Source organism: Citrus sinensis, chromosome 5 (assembly GCF_022201045.2).
Source record: "Citrus sinensis cultivar Valencia sweet orange chromosome 5, DVS_A1.0, whole genome shotgun sequence".
In the NCBI taxonomy this organism is placed as follows: domain Eukaryota; kingdom Viridiplantae; phylum Streptophyta; class Magnoliopsida; order Sapindales; family Rutaceae; genus Citrus; species Citrus sinensis.
The window spans coordinates 17,975,611-17,998,066 of record NC_068560.1 but is presented as its reverse complement, the minus strand read 5'-3'; the positions used below and the strand labels follow the sequence as shown (position 1 = coordinate 17,998,066).

Genomic DNA, 22,456 nt, shown 5'->3' with positions numbered 1-22,456 from the left:
TGTTATTAAATAAATGATTTATTCTCTTTAACTTTTTTTAAAAAGAAAAAAATTATGTAAAATTTTTGAAGAAGAAGAAAAGTCTTCTATAATATTTTTGTAATCTTTATTTGTTTAATATTATTTAAAAGGTAAAGATATGGGTAAAACTCGCTAGCTAAATAAAATTGTTTAGAAACTATTCGATTAAGTCCTCAAAGATATTTTTATTTTTATGTTAACATATAAATGAATGTTATCTATGATAACGTGAGAACATCCTAACTAGTTAAATCTTTGCCAATAAAAAATATTTTCCTTATGACAAAATTAAGAGGTATAGTGAAAAAAAAGAGGTAAACCACTCGGATCCTCTCAATTTAATTTCAGAAGATGATAGGTATAGTTTATGTTTATTCTTTGGGTGAAATGTGAATGGGACACATAATAAAAATGATGAAGAAAAATAATGATAGAGTGATGATACAACCACAAACTTTTATACAAACTGATTTGTCATTAATTCATTGGTTGAATGAAAATATAAAATAATAAAAATAGATCATGTGGGTCAAAAGATATTTAATTCAACTAATTTTATTATGCTACATTAATTTATACAATAATTTATGGCTCTATTATTACTCATAATGATAATAAGGAGAATGAAATGATTACTACGTAAGTGCTGTACAAACATATGTATGGCTTATGATACATATATCTAATGTATGAACTAAACCCAACGGGCTTGATAATTGTAAAAGTCCAGCTTAGTCCAAAACTCTTTGGACCACCTTGAAAGGTAAAGTGCAATGAAAAGGACTCCAAAATTGCAATGGTGCAAATTTAAAGCTAGTGACTCAAGCGGTTTTATAAACTTACTTTGATGAAAACAAATAAGATAATAAGAGTACAATGTTCTCAAAAAAAAAAAAAAAAAGAGTACAATGAAAAAGAATTTTTGAATCTCATTAGTTCTTGAAAGTCAAAAGTTATTCATATAATATCAAACTCAAATTACTCGAGAACATGCTCATCAAGTTAAGATACAAACGTGAAGAACACTAAATTAAGTGATGTTTCATTTTCATAATTTGTAGAACTAGCTTATTGAATTTATGCGTGGTCAAGCATTTAAAAGCGCAAACTTATTATGATCATGAGATTCAAATTTATATTTGGTTCCGTGAATATGTTTTTTTTTTTATACTTGAAGAAAAATGAAAGCTAAATGTTTTATTAAAATGAATTTCTTTTAGTATTTGGAAAAGTCTTGAAAAGTTTTGATGTATTGAAAAATACAAAGAATTTTGTATGGTCTTAATGCTATTTCTCAAAATCTAGAAAATGACCTATTTGATAATGACTTAAAACTTTTTTGGGCACTTCCATACTATATAAATACCAAAAGGATTGCAAACATGGTCCTAAATTCAAAACTATTAAAGTTGAGCTAAGCCAAAGTGGTAGACCGACTTAGCACAACCGGTGAACCAGTTGTTATAATTAAAATATCTAGACTCTAGAGAGTAAACAACTCACTAGTTTTTCCCAAGTAGTCGATCGGTTTGTTTGAGATCCTTCAATGATAATTAGCCACATCAGCAAAGCGGTGAACTTATTTGTTGAAACAATAAATAGATTTTTTTTATAGATTTTAAGTTTATGTTCCGAATTGTTAGTTTTCTAAAATTTCTATAAAAGTCAAACTTTAGTCCGATTTATTGAGCTAAAATTTGATTAGCGAAAGCATTCTTGACCTCTCTTATTTCTTTCAAATTGAGTGAGTGTTGGAAAACACTTTGGTGAAAAAGGCGTGAGATATACACCTTGGATGATTTGTAAAAATATATTGATAACTTGAAGTTAATTGGAATATTTGGAGTATCGAGATATAAAGTTCGTTTTAGTAGAACCCTCAAGCTTAGATACCTTGGAGGCATTGACGTAGGCATGTTGCCGAACTATGTAAAAAATTAAGGTGTTTATTTTCTCTCTACCCTTATCTTTTAATTTACTTATTGATTGTGGTTATTGTTGTTGCTGCATGATGGTAATTGCTTCATATAGGGAATCACATAAATTTATCTCCATTAATTTTTTACTTTCACATGAATTTTTTTTATTTAATTCGTAATATTTTTCCTCGAAAATATTTATAATGTTTCCATACAAAAAGATTTCTTGCGCTCAATAATTCACATAGCCATACAAATATTTTTTTCATTATTTGTGCGGATAATTTATAATATTTGGGACCGAGCTCGTAAGAAATTCATAACATTTTTTTTAAATTAAAATTTAGCTATTGAAAAGTTGCAGTCCATAGCCAATACCAGACCGGCCCATTTGAACACCAACCAACTTGAAGCCAGGTCCAGAAAGTTCCCTCGAACAATCCAGTGGCTCGATAATCGTAATCTTATCCGTACGTTCCAAAATCTAACGGCAATTACGGAAGTAGTTAAACCGAAAGCCAAACGAATAAAAGACATGAAACATTCGTTACTCTGTGGTTACCACACGCCTGTCCAAATTCTCTCCTTCGGATTTCAGGTAATTTTTTTTTCCCCTTTTCATTTTCTTCTGAGTTTTGAAATTCTATCTTTAAGAAAGAAATGGGTATTAGGGTTTTGTTTAAATTTCCTTAATTTTGGGGTTTATGAGAGAAATTAAAGTTATATGAAATAGCAAAGACAACAGGATTCTTTTTTTTCTTTTTTTTTTTACTGTGATTTCACTTTGAAGGAGTCTTTGTTATTCGTTAGTTGTCTCCTTTGAAGGCCTTACTAGTGTTTATTCTGAAGCTGAATGTTTGCAACAACAAATATTACTTCATAGTTTTTTTTTTTTTTTAATTTTATTATTAACTCACACCCATTGAAGCTCAAACGTAGACCTGAACCCTAAGAAGTTAGTCGTTTGTGATTTTTTAGCTTGTTCTTGTAAACATTCGTTAATATTATAATTAGACATGAGCACAAAGAATGGCATTTCTTGATTTATATTTTGTCAAACATTTTTTCTTCTTTATAGGTGAATTTCTTTGAGAAAGGCTATGGATTTGTTTCTCAAGAGAATGAATGAGGACGCGGCTGAATGCTCCTTTAACGATGGGGACATTCTGAAATGTCCATTTCTAAGGAACATCAACAAGCCTACCAGCTTTTCATTCTCATCAGTGAATTTTCCCCTTCCAGTAAGTTGTTGCCGTTTCGTTTTTAATGGACTTTTTGCCTTGATGACCTTTCTAGTTTAGTGTGTCTGTCTCTGCTGATGTAGAACTTATTGTGTGCGCTTGCTTCTGAATTTGAGCTACCTTTTTTCTGCAGGAGCGGGGAGCCAAAGGTCCAATATTTGAAGATGGTCCAAACTTTGGCATGGCATTTAAGCTCTTTCATGGTAAAGATGGGGTTGTTCCACTTTCCGGGAGGTCATACAGTCATAATGACAATGAACCTGAGCCTGTCTCCCAGTTTAATCCTTTAGGAACGAAAGTTGCCACCATCAGCTTGTCAGCATTTAGTCCAGGAGGGCCATTCAGCTTTGGGCCCTTCAATGATAAATGGAAGAAGCAACAAAAGAAATCTGAGATTCCCAACAACAGAGAACCATCTTCTCAGGTAGATACATACTTTTGCCAACCATCATATTATTGTCTATTCTGGGAAATGATTTTGCTAAATAATTAGCACTAAAAGAAATGGTGGATCTATTTGCACCCTACAAAAAACCAAACACTCATTTACTTGAATCACCCGTTTGTTTAATTTATTATAAAACTTCTACCATGTAATTAAAATCCCACGTACATTTTCAAAAAAACTACCGTCAATTTCAGCTTCATATTTACCTTTTTGGACCCTGGTCATTGATTATGTGAGCTTAGAAATATTTAAAAATAAAGTAAGAAAACCAAACAAGAAAGTTATTATTGCTTTCAATTATTTGACCATCTTTGAACTAGTATCTCTTGCAATATAAGAGCTCTCTTTATCATAGCTATATCTTTCTCCTCTCTAAGTAAATTGTAAATTTTCTCTTATTGACCTGGAAGGATAGCATCAGGAGTTCTTGACAGTACCTGCAGATTTTAGTTCTCTGGGTATCTGATCAACAAACAACCTATTCAATTTCTTTTTCCTTTTTGTTTTTGACTTTTTTGGATCAGGAGTAATAATTGATTTTCTGGCCTTCACAGAACAGATACTTGTCGCTGGGTTTGAGTGCTATTATTTTGCCTCTTTATCATGAACTATAGGAATTTGTTTGAGTTTTAAAGAATTTTTGGTCACTATGATTTCAACTTAGAATTGGTTAACTTTTGTATGCTTATATGAGAGTTGACGGATAATTTGATTAAAAAAGGCAACCAATGAATATGTGTTAAAACAATGGTGTATTACACTGTGTATTTTAGGAATATTAAATTTTGACAGATATACTAGTGTTCGAAATACTCCTGAGGGTGCTCATAGCACCACCCTAAAAGAAAATTAATTGGTAGAAGAAACTATTTCCAAATGGATCCTGGTCCTTCTACCCTGACAACAGGGCGGATGTTGGATAGAATAGAACATCGAATATTTTTAATGATGTATTGGTGATATCATCTTGTAAAATGCAGCTGTGTGTTCTTTCATTAGTGCCATCCAGTAATCTATAGTTGTTTATCATGTATAGTTTTTGTGGAGGGGATGATTTGGCCATCCTGGCTTAAATATGCAACTCAATGATATGAAAAGCTTCCAAAATGTGCACAACTAACTGTTTACACTGTAATAGCATTGATTCATCTTCAGAGACAGATGGTTCAGAAAACCATATTACATTTTTCTAATGGGTTTTTCTGTAAATAGCACGACCATACAGTCGCATATACTATTCTAACTTAACTGACACTGCCTTTTGTCTACCAACCTTTCAGAACCAGAATTCATCAAAGCATGAAGCATCAGGAAATGACTGGTTAGAAACAGGAAACTGCCCGATTGCAAAGTCATATAGAGCTGTTAGTGGGGTCCTCCCAATTGTAGCCAAGGCCTTTCAGCCACCACCTGGATTGAAGCTTAGATGTCCACCTGCTGTAGTTGCTGCAAGGGCAGCTCTAGCCCGGACTGCCCTTGTTAAAACCTTACGCCCTCAGCCATTACCTGCAAAAATGCTCGTAATTGCTCTCATGGGCATGGCAGTTAATGTGCCCTTGGGTGTATGGAAGGAGCATACTCGAAAGTTTTCACTATCATGGTTTGCTGCTGTGCATGCTGCCGTGCCCTTCATAGCCATGCTTAGGAAGTCTGTCGTAATGCCGAAAGAGGCTATGGCACTGACCATTGGAGCATCTATCTTAGGACAGGTTATTGGCTCACGAGCTGAGCGGCAGCGGCTGAAAGCAGTGGCTGAGAGGGAAGGGGTGGCCACACAGACAGACATTGCTGCTGCAGTTACAGGATACAGTCCAAGCCAGGTTAATGGAAGTCATTGCGGCACAGAAGGAAAATCATGGGAGTCACTTTCTGTTGAGCCTGGTAGATCCACCTCCTCATCAGCCAATGTGTGTTTTTGATATCATAAGTTGCACTTTAGTTGATTGAAATAGTAAATAATGTAATCAGTATGATGAAGAAAAAAATTTGAGATATAGTCCTGAAGAAATACAGTGCTAGTGCTTTATATATTGTGAGACAATCACTGGCTGAAAAGAATTTTATGAAATAAATATTGAATTTGTTTTTACGTGCTTCCTGACTACACTTTCGGGTAGGCTAAAAACCAGTGAATTAAGCCGGTTTGCTTCGGTTTACATATTTGATCAGTTCTGACAGTTTTGTTTCATAGAACCAATCTAGCTTTAGAGTATGATTCTGCTACCATAACATGTTTATATGGTGCATAGGAGGTAAATTTTTGTAACATTTTGTGTTTCTTTTTATAAAGATAAAACTAGGGTGAATTTAAAATTTTTGAAGAGGGAATGTGATGGTATTATAATGTTTTATTATGAATACATTTTTGCAAGAACAATATGTTATCCAGAATGTCAGGCAAATACCTAACATAATCAGCTGTGTATGCTTTAAGTGGTATCTCATTTCGTCATAAAACTAGTCACTTAAAATGATTGGAAATCTCTATCAGGAAACAGCTACAATAAAAGATTGATTACTGAATAGCATGCCAATTGATTGAAGAAACAAAACTACTCGTTAGTTTTTCAAACAACTGCAAGAACATGGTTGACATGGTAGATGGCCCAGGGGGCAACCTAATGGACCCAACCTAACCCAATTTAATCGAATTTAATTTTGATTGGTTGAGTGAGTTATTATGGATTAATTGAGTCAATTTTTTCAAACTCAATAATCAATTGGGTTGAGTTGGATTAATTATGATGAACCCATCTAACTCAACTCAACCCACATAAATAATAATAATAATAGTAATAATAATAAGAAGAAGATAATTCTCAATTGCAAAATCCTAAAAATTTAAACAACTAATCTATTTTTTATCCTCTTTTTATTCTTTTATAAAAGAGATTATTTTGTTCTTGTATCTCCTATTCTAAACTCTTAACTTCAAAACTAAAATCACTCTCTTAAATCACAATTTTCAGTCAACTAAGGTACTTTTCCAAATTTATTCATTCTATATTCTTTTAGTTTCCTTCATCAAATACTAGAAACTGAATAGAATTTTCATAATACAATATATTTATATTTGATTTCAATAAGTTTTATTTCAACTTTCTTTGATTTCAAATCTTTAACGCAACCAACTCTACCCAACCCAATCCGATGATTTAAGGATTGAGTTTGATTGGATTGAACATATTTATTTAATTGGGTTGAATTGATTTTATTTCAACCCATTCAATAATGGATTGAGTTGGGTTTTCATAAACCCTATCCAACTCAACCCATGCCCACCCTAGTCGATGCAATCCAATGTTAAAAATGTGGTCTAGCGCACAACTTTCTAATTTGATCGTTATTTCAAGGTGGAGGCATTTGGACTTGACTATTCACATTAAACATTGTTAAAGTTGTCAAAGCATATCAACAACAATCTGATGATGTCGAAAGCCTCAGCAAGTGAGGAGTGAGAACAGATAGTGAGAGAGGAAAACAACACCAAGAATCAACCAAAACCCATAGGTAAAGATCAGCATAACTTCATGAAGCATACAAGATCAAGATGTTTCCAATAAAGCATGTGAGAAGAATGAGCACAAAACTGTTCCATTAAGGAAATTTAAGGACTCATAAACCCACAGACAAAATGTACAGCATAAATTATTGGGAAACAAAACTTTACACAGTTTAGTTTAAGTTTAAGAAACATCACACAAGAAAGCTGTAATCCATACATTGAAAAAGCGAGATGCTTGCAAATGCAACACATGGGCTCCTAAAACTGCTGTACAAAAAACACCAGCTAGCAACCCAGATCAAAACAGAGCACTGAAAATACTAATCCCATGGACCTTTTTTAACAGACAGGCGTCAATTTGTACAGAATTATTATATTAGTAGCATCATCAAAAGCCACCAACCTGTTGTCTTGGAGCACCCCTATATCCGGCTGCAGAAATGCCAATGCCGCTGCTTCCATAAGCTGGAGGAGCAGCATTCAGACTAGGGCAATCTCTTGCCCAATGTCCAGTCTTGTGGCATTTATAGCATTCACTAGAAGTGGCAATGCCTGCTCCAGAAGAAAAACTATTGGCATAACCTCCTCCACTAGACTGCCCTGGCCCACTCATGATACTAGGACAATTCATAGTGCTATGACCAACAGCCCCGCAACTGCTACAGGACTGCCGTGCAGCAGAAGTTCCAGCAGCAGGAAGCCTTGAACCACTGTATTGATTTCCGTATTGACCCATTTGATTCGCCAATAATCCAGATGCCGCACCAGCATTACTATTATTCCCCACATAGTTTGCAACTACTGGTGCAGTTTGTCGGCTTCCAATAGTCCCTGTTCCAGTGTATGTCATTTCTGGTTTGGGAATTATATTTTCTGCCTTCAGGGCAAAAGAAGTTGAATCCCCAGATTTAAGCTTATCCATCAAATCTAAAATGAACCTAGTTTCAGACGAATAGTTATACCTTTCTGCCTTCACCACTGTTGACTTTACACGTTGTTCATCACTGAACGTTTCCTCCTTTACTTTCAACTTGAACAAATATTTGGTAAAGGTAGCATTACGAACAACTTCTCCAAATTTCTCATCATTTTGATCAACATATTTTAATGAATACAAATCTTTTGCAGACATGCCCATGATTTCCTCGGCACACTCTTGAAATGCAGTTACCCATGTTAAGCCAGTATGATCTTGTATCTGGAACTGGAGTATGTACCTATAGTCGCATTCAACTACTGATTGATCACACCTATCACAATGCCACCTCCCATCCCCATTATTCATAACTTTTTTGTTGCATGGTCTATCTCCAATCATGATGGGACAAGCTGTATAGCAAAAATTGTCACATTTTATGTAAACAATGGTTGCACTGACTGTTATCCAATCTGGCTTCTCCTTAGTCCCCAGGCCCTCGTCTTTAATTTGAGATACAGTCTTTCTGATATCTGCCCTTCCCACACTCAATGAGTCCCTCGAAATAGAGACTGACTGGGTGTTCTTCCCTTCCTTCTCAAACCATTCCTTTAGCCTGTGAGCCTCGGGAAAATCAGGTTCTATAAATAGCTGAGTTGTAGAGATAGTCCCCACAACCTTCCCGTTAAAATCACTAACCCTACCAGCTTTTACAGCAAGGATTGGAAAGACTCCAGAATCACACATATGTTGCAGTCTTAGCCCATCATCATTGCAGAAATTTCCCCACAACGTCAATTCAACACTCCGGCCAGACATGTCTCTCAAATGGAGGGTTCTCTTCTGAGTTTCAGTACCATTTTTCCTCATTAACGAAGCAGTCGGACTAATATATGAGACCACACCAATTAAATCAACAACACTGTTATTCTCCATGCCTTCAACATCATTAATAGGACGGAAATGAAATTGCTGCCGAGGAATTGAAGCATCATCCTCATAGCACAACTGTACCATTGACGTCATGTCTAGAAAAATTTCAAGATCATTATGAAGGTGGTTAAAGTTCTTCTGAGCTGGTTTTAAACTTCCTCTGGAAACCAAATATATTTTACCTGCTTCAACTTGGTGGTAGAATTGGTCAGCCACCGCGTTAAAGCAGGTTACCCGAATTTCTCCCCCATCAGAGTCCAGAAGATCAAAATGGAATACTTTCCCATCGCCACGTTGGTTGTTATAGTGTCTAAGCTCACCTTTGGCTGTCACTCTCGCCTTGATTGTCCACTTTCCCATGTAAGGATTCAGAGCAGCAATTGGAATTATCCTGGAAGGAACTTCACTCTTACCCACCAGTCCTCTGTTAGCGTACATTGAAGGTGACTGCATATAGGGTGCTTGAGGTGTACGGGCATAATTGCTTGCATAAGGCCGGGAAAATTCTGGTCTAGGGTTGGAAAAACTTGCGCTCTGATTACTAAAGGACCCAGACCCAGCACCAACCTCGGGTTTAAAGTAATTGGGAGGCAGATTTGAACCAACATGTCTTGCCGCGGGGACAGCATCAGTGTCGCCAGGCAATTGACTCACTCTAGTGTTATTATGGTGTTGCAGAGACACCCCAGTCGCATTTGATTGAGGATTTCCAGTAACCGACCCTGGTTGTTCATTTGAAGAGGGTCTTTGTGCCGGAACAGGTTTCCCAATCGGGTCACATTTATCAATTATCACATCCAAATCCATAACAATAACAATCCTGCCCCAAATGAACCAGAGAAGAAAAGAAAAAGACCCAAGTTCATTACTTTAACACATACAAGCTATCACGATACATTAAATTTTATGCCCAATTCGAAAAATCAAATAAATACAAAAAGAAAATGGGAACCACTCACATGCGATTTTGGATGACGTTACAGGTGAACTTTGTTAATCGAACAACGGAACCAATCTGCAAAAGACCAGAAGTGACCAACTCATTTCTCTGAGTAGCCAGCATCCCTTGCTGGCTCAGCGACCCGTCCGACAACACCATCCTGAACCGCTGCTGCTGCTGCTGTTGTTGCTGCTGCTGCTTTGAAACGACGAGCTTTAAATCCATAACTTGAAGCACCGGCATCAAGTGATTGTCCGTCGTCACGTCGCCTTTGCAAATTAACGATATTGCTCCTTCCGTCAAATTTATTGCCATTTTTTAACCTGATTTTTTTGTCTGCCAAAATTAAGGACTAATTTGATGGGATCGTAGAGATAATTGGATAATTGCAACGGAAGCAAAAGTTGAAAACTATTTTTCAAACCCTAGCAGAGAGAAACTGAAGCGCCTCTTGACTGCAAGCTTCTTTTAAGTTTTGAGAGGGAAAATGGAAGGCTTGGCTTTTAGAATTTTGCCACGTTCGCTCCATTTGCTGTCAAAACGACGACGTCTCTGTAGTACCAAATATTATCTCAACTTTGGTTTTCAAATAAGAGCAGCGACACTTGACTCCTGTAAATAAAGCCCATTAACCCGCGGTTCCAAATTTACTTGATTTTATTTCTAAAATTATATTTATTCATCAATTTTTATTTTTTTTTTTATAAACCGGAGCAAAATTGGGTTTCGAAGTTTCCGAATATTTTGATAATGATAATCTTATTTGAGCCATGAAATTAGAGTCCCAATTACTGGCTATAAGTGATTATGAGCACAAGTTTAAGTCCGAGCACGCTCCAATAGGATAAAAAAATTCAGTTACATAATTATAGAATCGAAAAAATTGTCATAAAATTAAAAGACGCAGAACTTTCATGAATTTTTAATCGTCGGTAAAAAAAGGAGATGGGAGAGAAAGAAATGGTAACATTTAAAAATTTGGTCAGCTCTTTTATCGACCCCCAAACCTTTTCCATTTTTGTAATTACAATATTATCCTTAGGTAAAATAACTAAAATAAGTAAATAAATAATTATTACTTAAATTATTTATTATAATTTATAAGTTGAATTTATTATACCATATAAACTTAGGAGTTTTCATATTCTTAATTTTTTTTTCTAACAGTTCAAATAAAAAAAGAATTCACTATTGCAATGATAGATGAAGAAAAAATGTAAAGGGAAGAAACTGGAAAATAAAATAAAAAATACTTAATATTGCATTGTTCGAGGAAGGAGATATGCCAAGGGAAGAATTCCTAACGCAATTAGTAAGTTTAAAACAAACCAAAATCATTTAGAAAAACAAAAAATCTAAAAGAATAAAAGAAAAAATATTATAAATATTAGATAGGCAAGGGCATTTTTTATATTTATGGGATATGTTTACAAAATATATTCAATTTAATTTTTTTTAGTAGGGTGTGTTAATCAATGGGGCGCTTTTACAAAAAAATAAGGGGAAATTATCACTGCCCTATTTTTACATGTACTTTAATATTTCAAGCTAAAAACGAGAACAATGTTGGTTAAAGAGAGAAGAGTAATAATATATCTAAAAATTCTTGTACAATTTTTGTGTACAAACTAATGTAATATGACTTAATTAGTCAGATTAAATATTTTTTGGTTCATATGATTTGTTTTTATTATATTTTTATTCAATCAATAAGTTAATACTAAATTAATTTGTACAAGAATTTGTAACTTTATCATATTTAAAGAGATAGATTAAAGTAGTCAAATATTACTATTGTTGACAAATGCCATAAATTAAGGGCAAACATCAATGAGGCCCGTAATTGTCTGCCCAGTAACTTTAGTTGGCCCAATATCTAGTTTGATTTTCTAAAGAGTGATCCTCTGCAATCTTTCCGTCACCTCGTTGCCATAATTACATATTTGCCCTCGAATATAGAACGACGTGTCATATGTTGTTGCTGATGCACTCGGTTCTAAAGTTCATTCAATTTTGTTTTATTTGTTTTATTTGTTTTATTTGTTTTTCGTGTAATCGTGTAATCGTTTTATTTCTAAAGGGGGAAGGAAAAAAGTACGATATTTTTATACAGAAAGGGGGAGGCCGACGGAGGACGTCCCACGTCTGTCACAGATCCGACACGTCAGATGCATGCTCACCCGTCCCTTGTATTGCAAGTCTTTTTACATACAACCAAAATCCCCCCCCACCAACTCACCAGTCACCAAGCAACTGACACATGTTTAACAACTTGATGTAAAATGGCACGAGTGGGTTTTATTCAACCGACGCGTATGACACATGTGAGATGAAGGCTTGGAGCACTAATTGGAGCTTATAATTTCCCCCAATTTCATAAGGATATAATTTTTTTTTCTTTCTTTTATAAATTCGTGGCAGTAAAATTTTATATAATGCTCGATGTATTTTTGGGTGGTGTTTAAAAAAGAAGAAGAATGTATTTAAATTTTTAGTAAATTTTAGATTTTATGTATATGTAAATTGTAACCATGTCAAAAAAAAGATAAATAAAAAAAAGTCCATTCAAATATTATATCAACAAAAATTTTTAGATTCATGTAAATTGTAACCATGTCAAAAAATTTTAGATTTTTGGGTGGTGTTTTATGTAAATTGTAATCATTATATCAACAAATATCATTTAGATCAATTCAAATGACCCTCTCCACTACGAGATTAAATGAAAACCGATGATTTAAAATTCATGTAATTGCCATAAATAAAAAAATTGAAATTAAAATATGCGTTCTCATATTATTGCCACATTTCATATGTATTTCATTGATTTTGTTTTTTTTTTAATTTTTTTAATAACTCGATTTTGGAGTTTGTTTGGGTTTATTTTTGTTGCCAATGAACACTTAGGTGGCGTTTGTTTTTTTGTCTGAAATCTGAATAGACCTGAATTAGTTTGAATTCTGAATAGGTCTAAATGTCTGAATCTGAATAATATGTTTGTTTTTTCGTCTGAATTTCGAAAAATAAATATTAAGTTGTTTATTTTTTTCAACTTAAAAAGCTAAAAATATATACTTTTACATTTGTATCCTTATTAAATTTGAATGTCAAATAAATAATATATTAAATATCACAATATTTTAACATTTATAAGTAAAACTATATTCAAGTGAATACATAATTATTTTGAAATTTTAATATATAAAATACCATAAATGACCCTCTCCACTACGAGATTAAATGAAAACCGATGATTTAAAATTCATGTAATTGCCATAAATAAAAAAATTGAAATTAAAATATGCATTCTCATATTATTGCCACATTTCATATGGATTTCATTGATTTTGTTTTTTTTTTTAATTTTTTTAATAACTCGATTTTGGAGTTTGTTTGGGTTTATTTTTGTTGCCAATGAACACTTAGTCTCAATTGCGACAAAAAAAGGCCTCAATTTCATTTATTTTCATGCTAATTTTATAAAACAACAAAGATATGTTTTTTTTTATGACCGTTTAAACTTTCAAAATATACTACGCGATTATCCCTCTTATTTTTTGAATTTAAGATTAAATGAATATAATTAAAATCAACGGATCAAAATTCACCAAAACACTTGAAATCAAACAAAAAAACAGGAGGGATGATGGAAGCCGAATAAAAAAGAATCTTTCTTTCTTCCACGGCATAGAAGAAAGAAGCGAGCGAGTAGAAATCACATGCCATTGGTGGCATGGCTGCACTGGAAGCCAAGTGTTGGGGCATTATAAACCCTTAACCCATTTGAAAAATTAACTCATGGTTAATTAACTCAACCCCATGGTTAATTGTTTATTTATTTATTTAATTTTTTTTCCTACCCCTTATTTAATTTTAACTCAAAACTTCACTTCCCCTTAAGCTGTCTCTCTACACACTCTCACTTCCTTTCTTCTCTGCCTCTCTCACATCTTTGCTCTTCTGTCTCTTCTTGTTTTTGGTAAACAACTTTGGTTGCCAAAAAACACACACACATAAAAGTCTTCACACACAAAACCTAACCAAAGACAATCAAAAACATTAAAACACATTATTGTCTGTTTATTTATATATCCTTTTGTTTTGTTTGGAAGGAGAGAAAGTGAGGGAAAGGATTTTTGTGTGTGTGTGTGTATTGTAATTTGTAAATGAAGAGGTCCCCTGCTTCTTCTTGTTCTTCTTCATCTTCTTCTTCTTTTGTGGGGTCAGAGATTGTCATTGTTCCTCATCATCATGATGATGATCATCATCGTCAAGTAGAGAAAAAACCCAAAATCAAACGGCCCAGGAAAAAAAATGATCAGCCCAACAACAAAGAGAAATGCCGCCAGAAAAATGTTACCATTAGCAACAACAATAATAGCATTAGTAGTAATAATAATAACAGCCGAAGAAGCTCCGTTTACAGAGGCGTCACCAGGTTAATTAATTAATTTTCTTCTTTTTTTTCTTTTTCTTTTTTTGTTTTTTTGGTTAGAACTAGCACATTAATTAATTTAGTTATTTAGACAAATGAATTGTTGAATTGCATGTTTGACATTTTTTTAATTTATTTTATTTTGTAAAATGAATTTACAGACATAGATGGACGGGAAGGTTTGAAGCTCATCTATGGGACAAGGGCTCTTGGAATAACATTCAGAACAAGAAAGGGAAGCAAGGTAAATTTTTAATTAGTGTTTTTTTTTAATTATTACTTTTCTAATATAAAAAGAAAAATAAATCAACAGAATCAAGGAGATCTGTAATCTTAGTTTAATACTATACTTAATTAAATATTTTTTATATTAGTTGATTGTGTTTAATTTTTTAATAATTTGTATACTGACATATGTTTTTATTCCTGATTATCTTTTGTCAATTCGTAACGTTCAAATACACTTCTGTTGCGGCTTAGTTTATTTGGGTAAGTCTCAGTTTATTTATTTGTTTTTAGCATTTATTATTTTTCTAATTTATTAGCCAAATAAATACAAATTTAATTGAATTGGGGGGTTTATTTGTTGACTCTAGGGGCATATGACTGTGAAGAAGCTGCTGCTCGTACTTACGATCTCGCTGCCCTCAAGTACTGGGGTCCTGAAACGACTCTCAATTTTCCGGTATATTTATTAAATTATTTTTATAATAAAAAATTCATATTAATTGTAAAATTTTAATTATGATTTTACAATTTCAATTTTCTTTTTTTGGGGTTAATTGTAGATAGAAACGTACAAAAACGATCTAGAAGAAATGCAAAAGGCATCCAAGGAAGAGTATTTGGCCTCTCTGAGGAGGAGGAGCAGTGGATTCTCCAGAGGAGTTTCTAAATATCGAGGGGTGGCGAGGTAATTGTCCACTTGTGATTAATTAAAAAAATAATAATTAGATTGGAATCAGCAACGGTATGGATTAACTAAAAATGCTCGAGTTTATAGACTTTTTGAGTCCTTGATGATAACAGGCATCACCATAACGGACGGTGGGAAGCGCGGATTGGACGCGTGTTTGGAAACAAATATCTCTATCTCGGAACTTATAGTAATATTTCTTCTCCTTTATCATCATTACCGTTTTAATTTTCATGATTCATAACACGAATGTTATGCATTTTATAGACAATATTAGCTGAAATTGCATAAGATTTGAATAAAAATGTTAAATAGGATACATTAACATGTAACATACATCGACTTTAACAGATACTCTAAATGATACACGGCATATAGATTACATTATTAATGTAACTTAATAATTTCCATTAAACGTGGATAATTTTTTACTTCGAAGCTTAAGCAAATTTTTTATTTTTTAAAAAATTTTTTGGGCTCGAATCTATTTCGAGCTTGTGATTTTATTTATGTTGGTTGCAAAATTAGTATAGTGACAAATTTTCTATGCACTGGATGCCAATTTCGAACCGTTTAGGCTGCTTCAGTCAACAAAGGGCTAACGTGGCAATAGGTTTGGTAAACAGTTCGCAATGTTATTATATTGTTTTGTCAAGATGCTGCCTTTTCAGCTTTCCCGTATTAATAATAATAATAATAATTATTTTTTTTCTGATTCTGAAAATGATTTTTCTTTCCAAAACAGCTCATTTTTTTTTAAGAATTCTAGACCGTAGAATTAAAAAAAAATAGCATTGGGGTGATTAAGTTTTCATATTTCCTAAAATAAGGGCATAGTTTTACCATTTTTTCAAATAGGTCCCTTACCCATTTACCCACTATTACAAACACCATAATATCTTCCTAAGAATAATTCATAGGCGAGGATGTCTTCCCCTTATAAAAATAAAAATTCAATTAAAAGAAAAAAGAACTCCATTGCATTGAAAATTATTTTTTTGTTTTTAATGTTATTTAAGTTTTGTCTTTTCTTTTTATCATTTAGTGGCATCCAAACGTTCATATTAGAGATCAATCGATCTTAATAATATCTAAGGATATTTGGATGGGGACCTAGCTGATACAATACACAAACTATTTTGCTTTTTGAAAAATTCTGAAAGTGATTTTTCTTTCCAAAACAACTCATTTTTTTCTGAAGAATTCTAGACCGTAGAATTAAAAAAAAAATAGCATTGGGGTAATTTAGTTTTCATATTTCATAATATGAGGGCATAGGTTTACCATTTTGTCAAATGGGTCCCTTACCCAGTTACCCACTATAATAAACACCATATTATCTTCACAAAAATAATTCTTAGGGGAGGATGTCTTCCCTTTATTAAAAAAAAAGAAAGAAAGAAAAGAACTCCATTGCCTTGAAAATTATTTTTTTGTTTTTAATGTTATCTAAGTTTTTGTCTTTTCTTTTTATCATTTAGTGGCCAGACCAGCTGATCTTAATAATATTGAAGGATATTTGGATGAGGAGCTAGCTGATACAATACACAAACTATGTTTCTTTTTGACAAATTATATGGAAAATTAGGGACCCAGATATTATTACCTAAGTTAGAAAACAAAAGAAAATTGGGTCACTTTTTCCACAAGATATGTCAGTGAACATTTTGCTTCGATCGTCGGATCCCAAAACCCAGATTAAGTGCACTGGAATCTTCTCTAATTAATAGCAGAATATGTGATACTACACGTAGATAGCTTCAAAAGACAGCGGCAAGGCACGTGACTTGGCCCGTCAAAAGGGAGATTTACATTGTGTGATTAATTTTTAGTTTAATTATAATATTAATTAAGCTAAGATCTATCCTCCGATCTGAGTGACAGCCACGAGGTATCATGTGTGAGGATCACGGTAAGTTTCAAAATATCTTTAGTATGAGTTAAGATCTAGGGTTTTGACTTAATTAGATATAGCGACTACAACCACTAAATAGAACACTTTTTTTTTTTTTTGGGATCTATTATAATAATAATAATATCAATTTTAAATTATTCCTCTTTTTATTCCTTAAATTTCATTTTCTTGTCCTATTTTATTTTCAAAGTTGAGGAGAAAAAAAGGATATGATTACCAAGTGAACTGGGATTCAATTTTAAGTACGGCTGATGCTTTGTCTTGTACTTTCTCCAGTTGACAAGATCCATGCATTGTCCCCACAATAATCCTGCCAGCATGCATGCCACAATTAAAATATCAATTAATATAAAGTTTTGCAGAATCATTGAAACAACAAAAATCTAAAAATCTTTACCAATATTGGACTGCAGAGGTCACGTGACCCCTCTAATCCTATATTTAATTTCTGTATATCATAAAGTTGGCTTTTATGTTTTCGTAAAGTATAATAATTTTTGGGCTTTGCTTTTGAAACTTTACTCTGTAGACACACAAGAGGAAGCAGCGGCAGCATATGACATGGCGGCAATTGAGTATAGAGGTGCAAATGCAGTGACCAACTTTGACATTAGTCATTACATTGATCAATTGAAGAAGAAAGGAATTTTCCCTCTTCCGAATTCCTCGATGGAATCCGAAGAAACCGAAGCAGAAGTCGAAGTTGAACAACCACAACCAGAACAACAACAGCAGCAGCAAACGCAGCCAGCATTATTACCGCAACAAGAAGAAATAGTTTCACCTCATCAGCAAGTACTTCAGCAAAACACACAACTTCCTTCATGCATGATGGACGCGAGTTGTGCTATGGCGGCTACTGACGAGCACGAGCTAACATGGAGTTTCTGCCTGGACACGGCGGTAGGGTTAACTCCGCTAACGTTTCCCGATATCCCAATGGGAAACGCCGGTGAGCTGCCGGACTTGTTCGATAACACGGGGTTGTTCGAGGACAACATAGACTTCATATTCGATGTGGAAGCAGAAGAAGTGTCGAAGTACATTAATGAAAATAATCCCGAGGGCAACGACAATTACACGGGGAACATGGAGGAGGAGGAAGAGGAAAATGGTAATAAGTTAGTTGTCTCGAGGCTGCTGTCGGCTTCTTCGACTTCTTCAAATGCATCATCGCCATCTTCTTCAACAACAACCTCGGTTTCTTGTAATTATAGTGTTTGAAGTAGTGGTGATCATTAAGAGGGTTGGAGAGCAAACAAAATTGTTGGGTGTTTGTTTTGAGTTTGTTGTTGGTGGGTGGATGAAATATGGGTTTTTCTTTTTTAATCTTTTTTTTTTTTAAAGTTTTTTTCTTTTCAAAGAAAATCCAACTTTATGTTGATTCGTGGTATGGTCCCATTCTAACCACCTGAAAAGTTTCAAAAAAAAAATTGAAAAGGATAACTGGAAAACTGCATCAAGCTTTATCCAAAATTTTAGATAAAATTCAAATACTTTGATGGATTATTTCCAATTATCCATATTTATTTTTGTATAATCTCAATGGTTATGTCATACAATTGGGCTTTTATTTTCACTACTAAAATTTTGAATACACACACATGTAGAATCAGATAATAAAATTTCATCAATTTTATTTTTATAAACAGTAGTTATTGTTGTTGATGTTATTATTTTTCTTGATTTTTAGCTTCTTTTTTTTTTTTTTTTTAACCTCGGCTAGCGAGATGACTTTATTGAAGGAACGAAACGGGAGGCCAAGAATCTTATCCTTTTGAAAAGAAATAGAAAGACGAAATTAGGAAACCCATTAGTATAAAGAGAGAGAAAGTTAAAAATCTCTTAAGTTGTGTTTATCCCACCGAGCGCTTTATACTTAAGTTCGCCGAATGTACATGGTTAACTTCATGAAAGGAGAGGTTAATTTTGAAGTCCATGATAAAGAAGATGACAATAGTTCAACCAGTAATTATATAAAGTCCGAGGAGACTAAGGGACCCTTTTTTTTTATTTAATGACTTAATTTTAATTAATTAAGTCATTAAATTTATTTATTTTTTCAACTTAATGAAAATTTTTAGTCATTAAGTCATTAAATTATTAACCTTTTTTTTTTAAGTTTTGCTTAATCTAAAAAGTCTAAATGAAATCATTAAAAAAATATTCTCCAAAATATCCTTATCTAATTACTTAATTTTCATTATTACCTAAATAATTTAATAATTAGCATTATTACCCATTTCTATATAACTTGTGATAATATATAGTGGTAGACTATTATTATTTTAATCTTTTTATTTACTTTAGATTTTTTATGAATATTTTTCATATAAAAACATTATAAACTATAATAAAATTGATCAACATATAAAATATAGAATATTAAAAACTTGTATTTAATTGAATATAATTTAAGTTATGATAATTTATTATTTTATTTATATTCTTTAAGATATTTATTATTTATTTAACATTTATAATTTGTAAAGGCATGAATATAAAAATATTAGCTTTCAGGTTTTTTAAGTTAAAAAATAAACAACTTAATATTTAATTTTTAACTCTTCAGAAAAAAAAAATATATCATTCAGATTAAACTTCAACTCTATTTAGAATTCAGACTAATTCAAGTCTATTCAGATTTCAGACAAAAAACAAACTCCACCTAAGATGAAAATAGTTCAACTAGTAATTATATAAAGTCCAAATTAAGAGACTAAGGTCATGTGTGGCATTGAAGTTACACAATTATAGTTTAAAAGTTATAACAAGTGTTTGATAAATATTAACTACTATATCTTGGAAGTTAAGTTGATTTGATTTCATACTTATATGATGAAAATCTTATAATATCTTTATTATTTTTGTCAAACTTATTATTTAAAAATTATATTTACTACATATTATCAACTTTTATTTTATAATTACAATTTTTTTCTATAGCAGTTGTAACTTTTAAATTACAAAACTTCAATACTAAATAGAACCTAAAGGAATTTGATGTGCTCATAATTTATCTATTATTTTAATGCTTCCATAACTTAATTTTATGTTTTATTATGTTAATTTTATTTTAATTTTCATATTTTATTATTTTAGGTACAATATGGGATTAAAGAAAATTAATTGGAACAAATCACAAAGGATTTAATTTAATTAATCATTAAGCATGCATGCAGCACGTGTAGGAAGCATTGAAGAATTCATTTACAAAGAGAATATGGCATGCAACACGTGGAGAGGCTTTTGCTTTTAATTATGATTGGCTTAGGAATGAAATAGGCGGTTGGGCTTTTGTTTTTAATCATTTTCATTTAAGGATTCGTGGGCTGGATTTGCAATCCTTTTCCTTGAAGGATTTGGAAGAAACCACATCATTATAAAAGAGAAGAAAGGCAGCCGCACAAGAGAGAGAAGCCAAGAGAAAAGAGAAAAATAATAGAGCAGCAGCCGCAAGTTTTGAGGAAAACCGAGAGCAGCGGGAATAATTTAGAGCAGAAGGAAGACACATTAATTCTTGAGTTTTTTCTTTCTCTCTTCTCTATTATCTTACTTGAATGTTTCCAATTAAATTAATGGATTCTCTTTATATTCTCATGAACTAATTTATTTTACTAGGGCTACGATGTAGCCTAACTATGAAGATTTAATTCCATAAATCTATGTTATTTTTAATTAATTATTCCATGATTGAGTGTTCATTATTGTGCTTAATGCTTTTAATTATTTGGCCAATATTTGAATGATTTGAGGATACATAATGAGACCGAGAGTAGATTTATGTATTTTTGCTCTGTGTAATGGATGCCATGAATTGAACGAAAGACAGAGATGTGCCAACGTGATTCGTGTAGTTTTATCTAAGAATTTCCATAGAACTTAATGAATCTTTGCATATTTAAATTCACATAGAGATATAGTGGGTTGATATGTGGAGATATTTTTGATATTACTCGAGAGAGGATATTGAATAAATTAGGGAAATTCACTGTCAACATGGGTAATAAACTTTAATAGCATAGATGGAGGATTAAATTGGATTGGTTATGGTGAAATCGAATGTCCTAGTGTCTTAATCTCTTGGTGATTTCTATTACTGCCTGCATCTTTATTTAATTTTTAATTATTTTATTTTATTTAATCTTAATCTAAATTCGCTTATTCGATTGTTCAAATAAATAAGGGTTAGAATAATTTCAGTAACTAATAGGATATACAATCTCTGTGGGATGATACTCTACTCTTCATTATATTACTTGTGCCGACTAGTACACTTGCTAATTTACGCAACAGAATTCATTATTACAATGATATAAAAACTATGAAGCTTATTTTATAAACTTATTCATTAATTTGTTCATTATTTATTTGAGCATACAGTAATAACCCTTGTTTATAAAGTATGTGATTTATGTAGTGGGCGTACAATATCAATATTAGAATGTATAAATCATAGTTTATTTATAAATAAAAAATAATCCACAACTATTAATGAAATGAACATTTTATTGTACAAGAGTGTAGCTTTACGGAGAGTCAAAACCCCGATAGCATAGAGATATGATTTCATTGATCATACATATATACTTACACGATCTAGAATCTATACAAATGATGATTGCGTAATTGTTTATGGTATTTGGTCATTTAAATATGTGGCTACAATACACTCAATAAACTGTAGTTACAAAAAAATATAAACAAATTTTATTCAATGATGATATTTATTTGTAATTTATTTACAAATATAGATATATTAAAAATTATCATTAGAATAAATAGTGACTTAAAGGTAAATATGTAGTGACAGAGGTATGACTAGGGACGAAAATTTTTCCCACAGGATCCCATCCCATTTGGGACGAGATTGAGATATATTTTTGTTCCATAAAAAAATTTAGGGATGGGAGTGGGATATTTTTTTATCTCACTTGCATATACGGGACGAGAGTGAGATTGGTAAATCCCGTTCCATCCTATTTCATTGCCGACTAAGAATGGAAGATTTTCAATTGGGATGGGATCCCGTAAGATCTCATCTCTTTTGGGACGGGATCGAGACATATTTTTATCCAAAAAAAAATATAGTGATGGGAGTGGGATGTTTTTTCATCCCACTTGCATATACGAGACGGGACTACGATTGATAAATCTCATTATCCCGTCCCATTGCCAACCCTAGGTATGACACATTTGCCATAGGCCTAATTTTAATTACGAGAATCAAATTAAAAGATTACTATTAGTTTAAGACCAAGCCTAAT

The 22,456-nt window shown here is 32.5% G+C and overlaps 3 protein-coding genes across 3 annotated transcripts; 2 read left to right on the top strand and 1 right to left on the bottom strand.

The window, feature by feature from the left end:
- The first annotated feature begins 2,379 nt into the window (after positions 1–2,379).
- Positions 2,380–5,721, top strand: LOC102625789 (uncharacterized). The gene is made up of 4 exons (XM_006471279.4): positions 2,380–2,538; positions 3,019–3,181; positions 3,315–3,605; positions 4,910–5,721. Exons 2-4 carry the CDS (start codon positions 3,041–3,043, stop codon positions 5,546–5,548), a joined length of 1,071 nt encoding a protein of 356 aa, XP_006471342.2. The 5' UTR covers positions 2,380–2,538; positions 3,019–3,040; the 3' UTR covers positions 5,549–5,721.
- A 1,415-nt stretch (positions 5,722–7,136) lies between these two features.
- On the bottom strand, positions 7,137–10,426 carry LOC102626079 (replication protein A 70 kDa DNA-binding subunit A). Its single transcript, XM_006471280.4, has 2 exons — positions 9,943–10,426; positions 7,137–9,803 (listed from the first exon to the last, which is right to left on the bottom strand). Exons 1-2 carry the CDS (start codon positions 10,236–10,238, stop codon positions 7,523–7,525), a joined length of 2,577 nt encoding a protein of 858 aa, XP_006471343.2. The 5' UTR covers positions 10,239–10,426; the 3' UTR covers positions 7,137–7,522.
- Positions 10,427–13,804: 3,378 nt separating this feature from the next.
- Positions 13,805–18,682, top strand: LOC102626373 (ethylene-responsive transcription factor WRI1). The gene is made up of 7 exons (XM_006471281.4): positions 13,805–14,361; positions 14,520–14,602; positions 14,839–14,847; positions 14,955–15,043; positions 15,147–15,271; positions 15,388–15,464; positions 17,719–18,682. The coding sequence occupies exons 1-7, from the start codon at positions 14,090–14,092 to the stop codon at positions 18,411–18,413; spliced, it is 1,350 nt and encodes a 449-aa protein (XP_006471344.2). The 5' UTR covers positions 13,805–14,089; the 3' UTR covers positions 18,414–18,682.
- The last annotated feature ends 3,774 nt before the right edge of the window (positions 18,683–22,456 follow it).

Bases quoted from the DNA above. Each gene is read 5' to 3' on its own strand.
- LOC102626079 (XM_006471280.4), bottom strand. From the start codon at position 10,238: ATGGCAATAAATTTGACGGAAGGAGCAATATCGTTAATTTGCAAAGGC. The intron at 9,804-9,942 runs GTGAGTGGTTCC...CATTTGGGGCAG, and splicing joins AACGTCATCCAAAATCGCAT to GATTGTTATTGTTATGGATT.
- LOC102625789 (XM_006471279.4), top strand. From the start codon at position 3,041: ATGGATTTGTTTCTCAAGAGAATGAATGAGGACGCGGCTGAATGCTCC. The intron at 3,182-3,314 runs GTAAGTTGTTGC...TTTTTTCTGCAG, and splicing joins CAGTGAATTTTCCCCTTCCA to GAGCGGGGAGCCAAAGGTCC. The intron at 3,606-4,909 runs GTAGATACATAC...CCAACCTTTCAG, and splicing joins ACAGAGAACCATCTTCTCAG to AACCAGAATTCATCAAAGCA.
- LOC102626373 (XM_006471281.4), top strand. From the start codon at position 14,090: ATGAAGAGGTCCCCTGCTTCTTCTTGTTCTTCTTCATCTTCTTCTTCT. The intron at 14,362-14,519 runs GTTAATTAATTA...ATGAATTTACAG, and splicing joins GTTTACAGAGGCGTCACCAG to ACATAGATGGACGGGAAGGT. The intron at 15,044-15,146 runs GTATATTTATTA...GGTTAATTGTAG, and splicing joins AAACGACTCTCAATTTTCCG to ATAGAAACGTACAAAAACGA.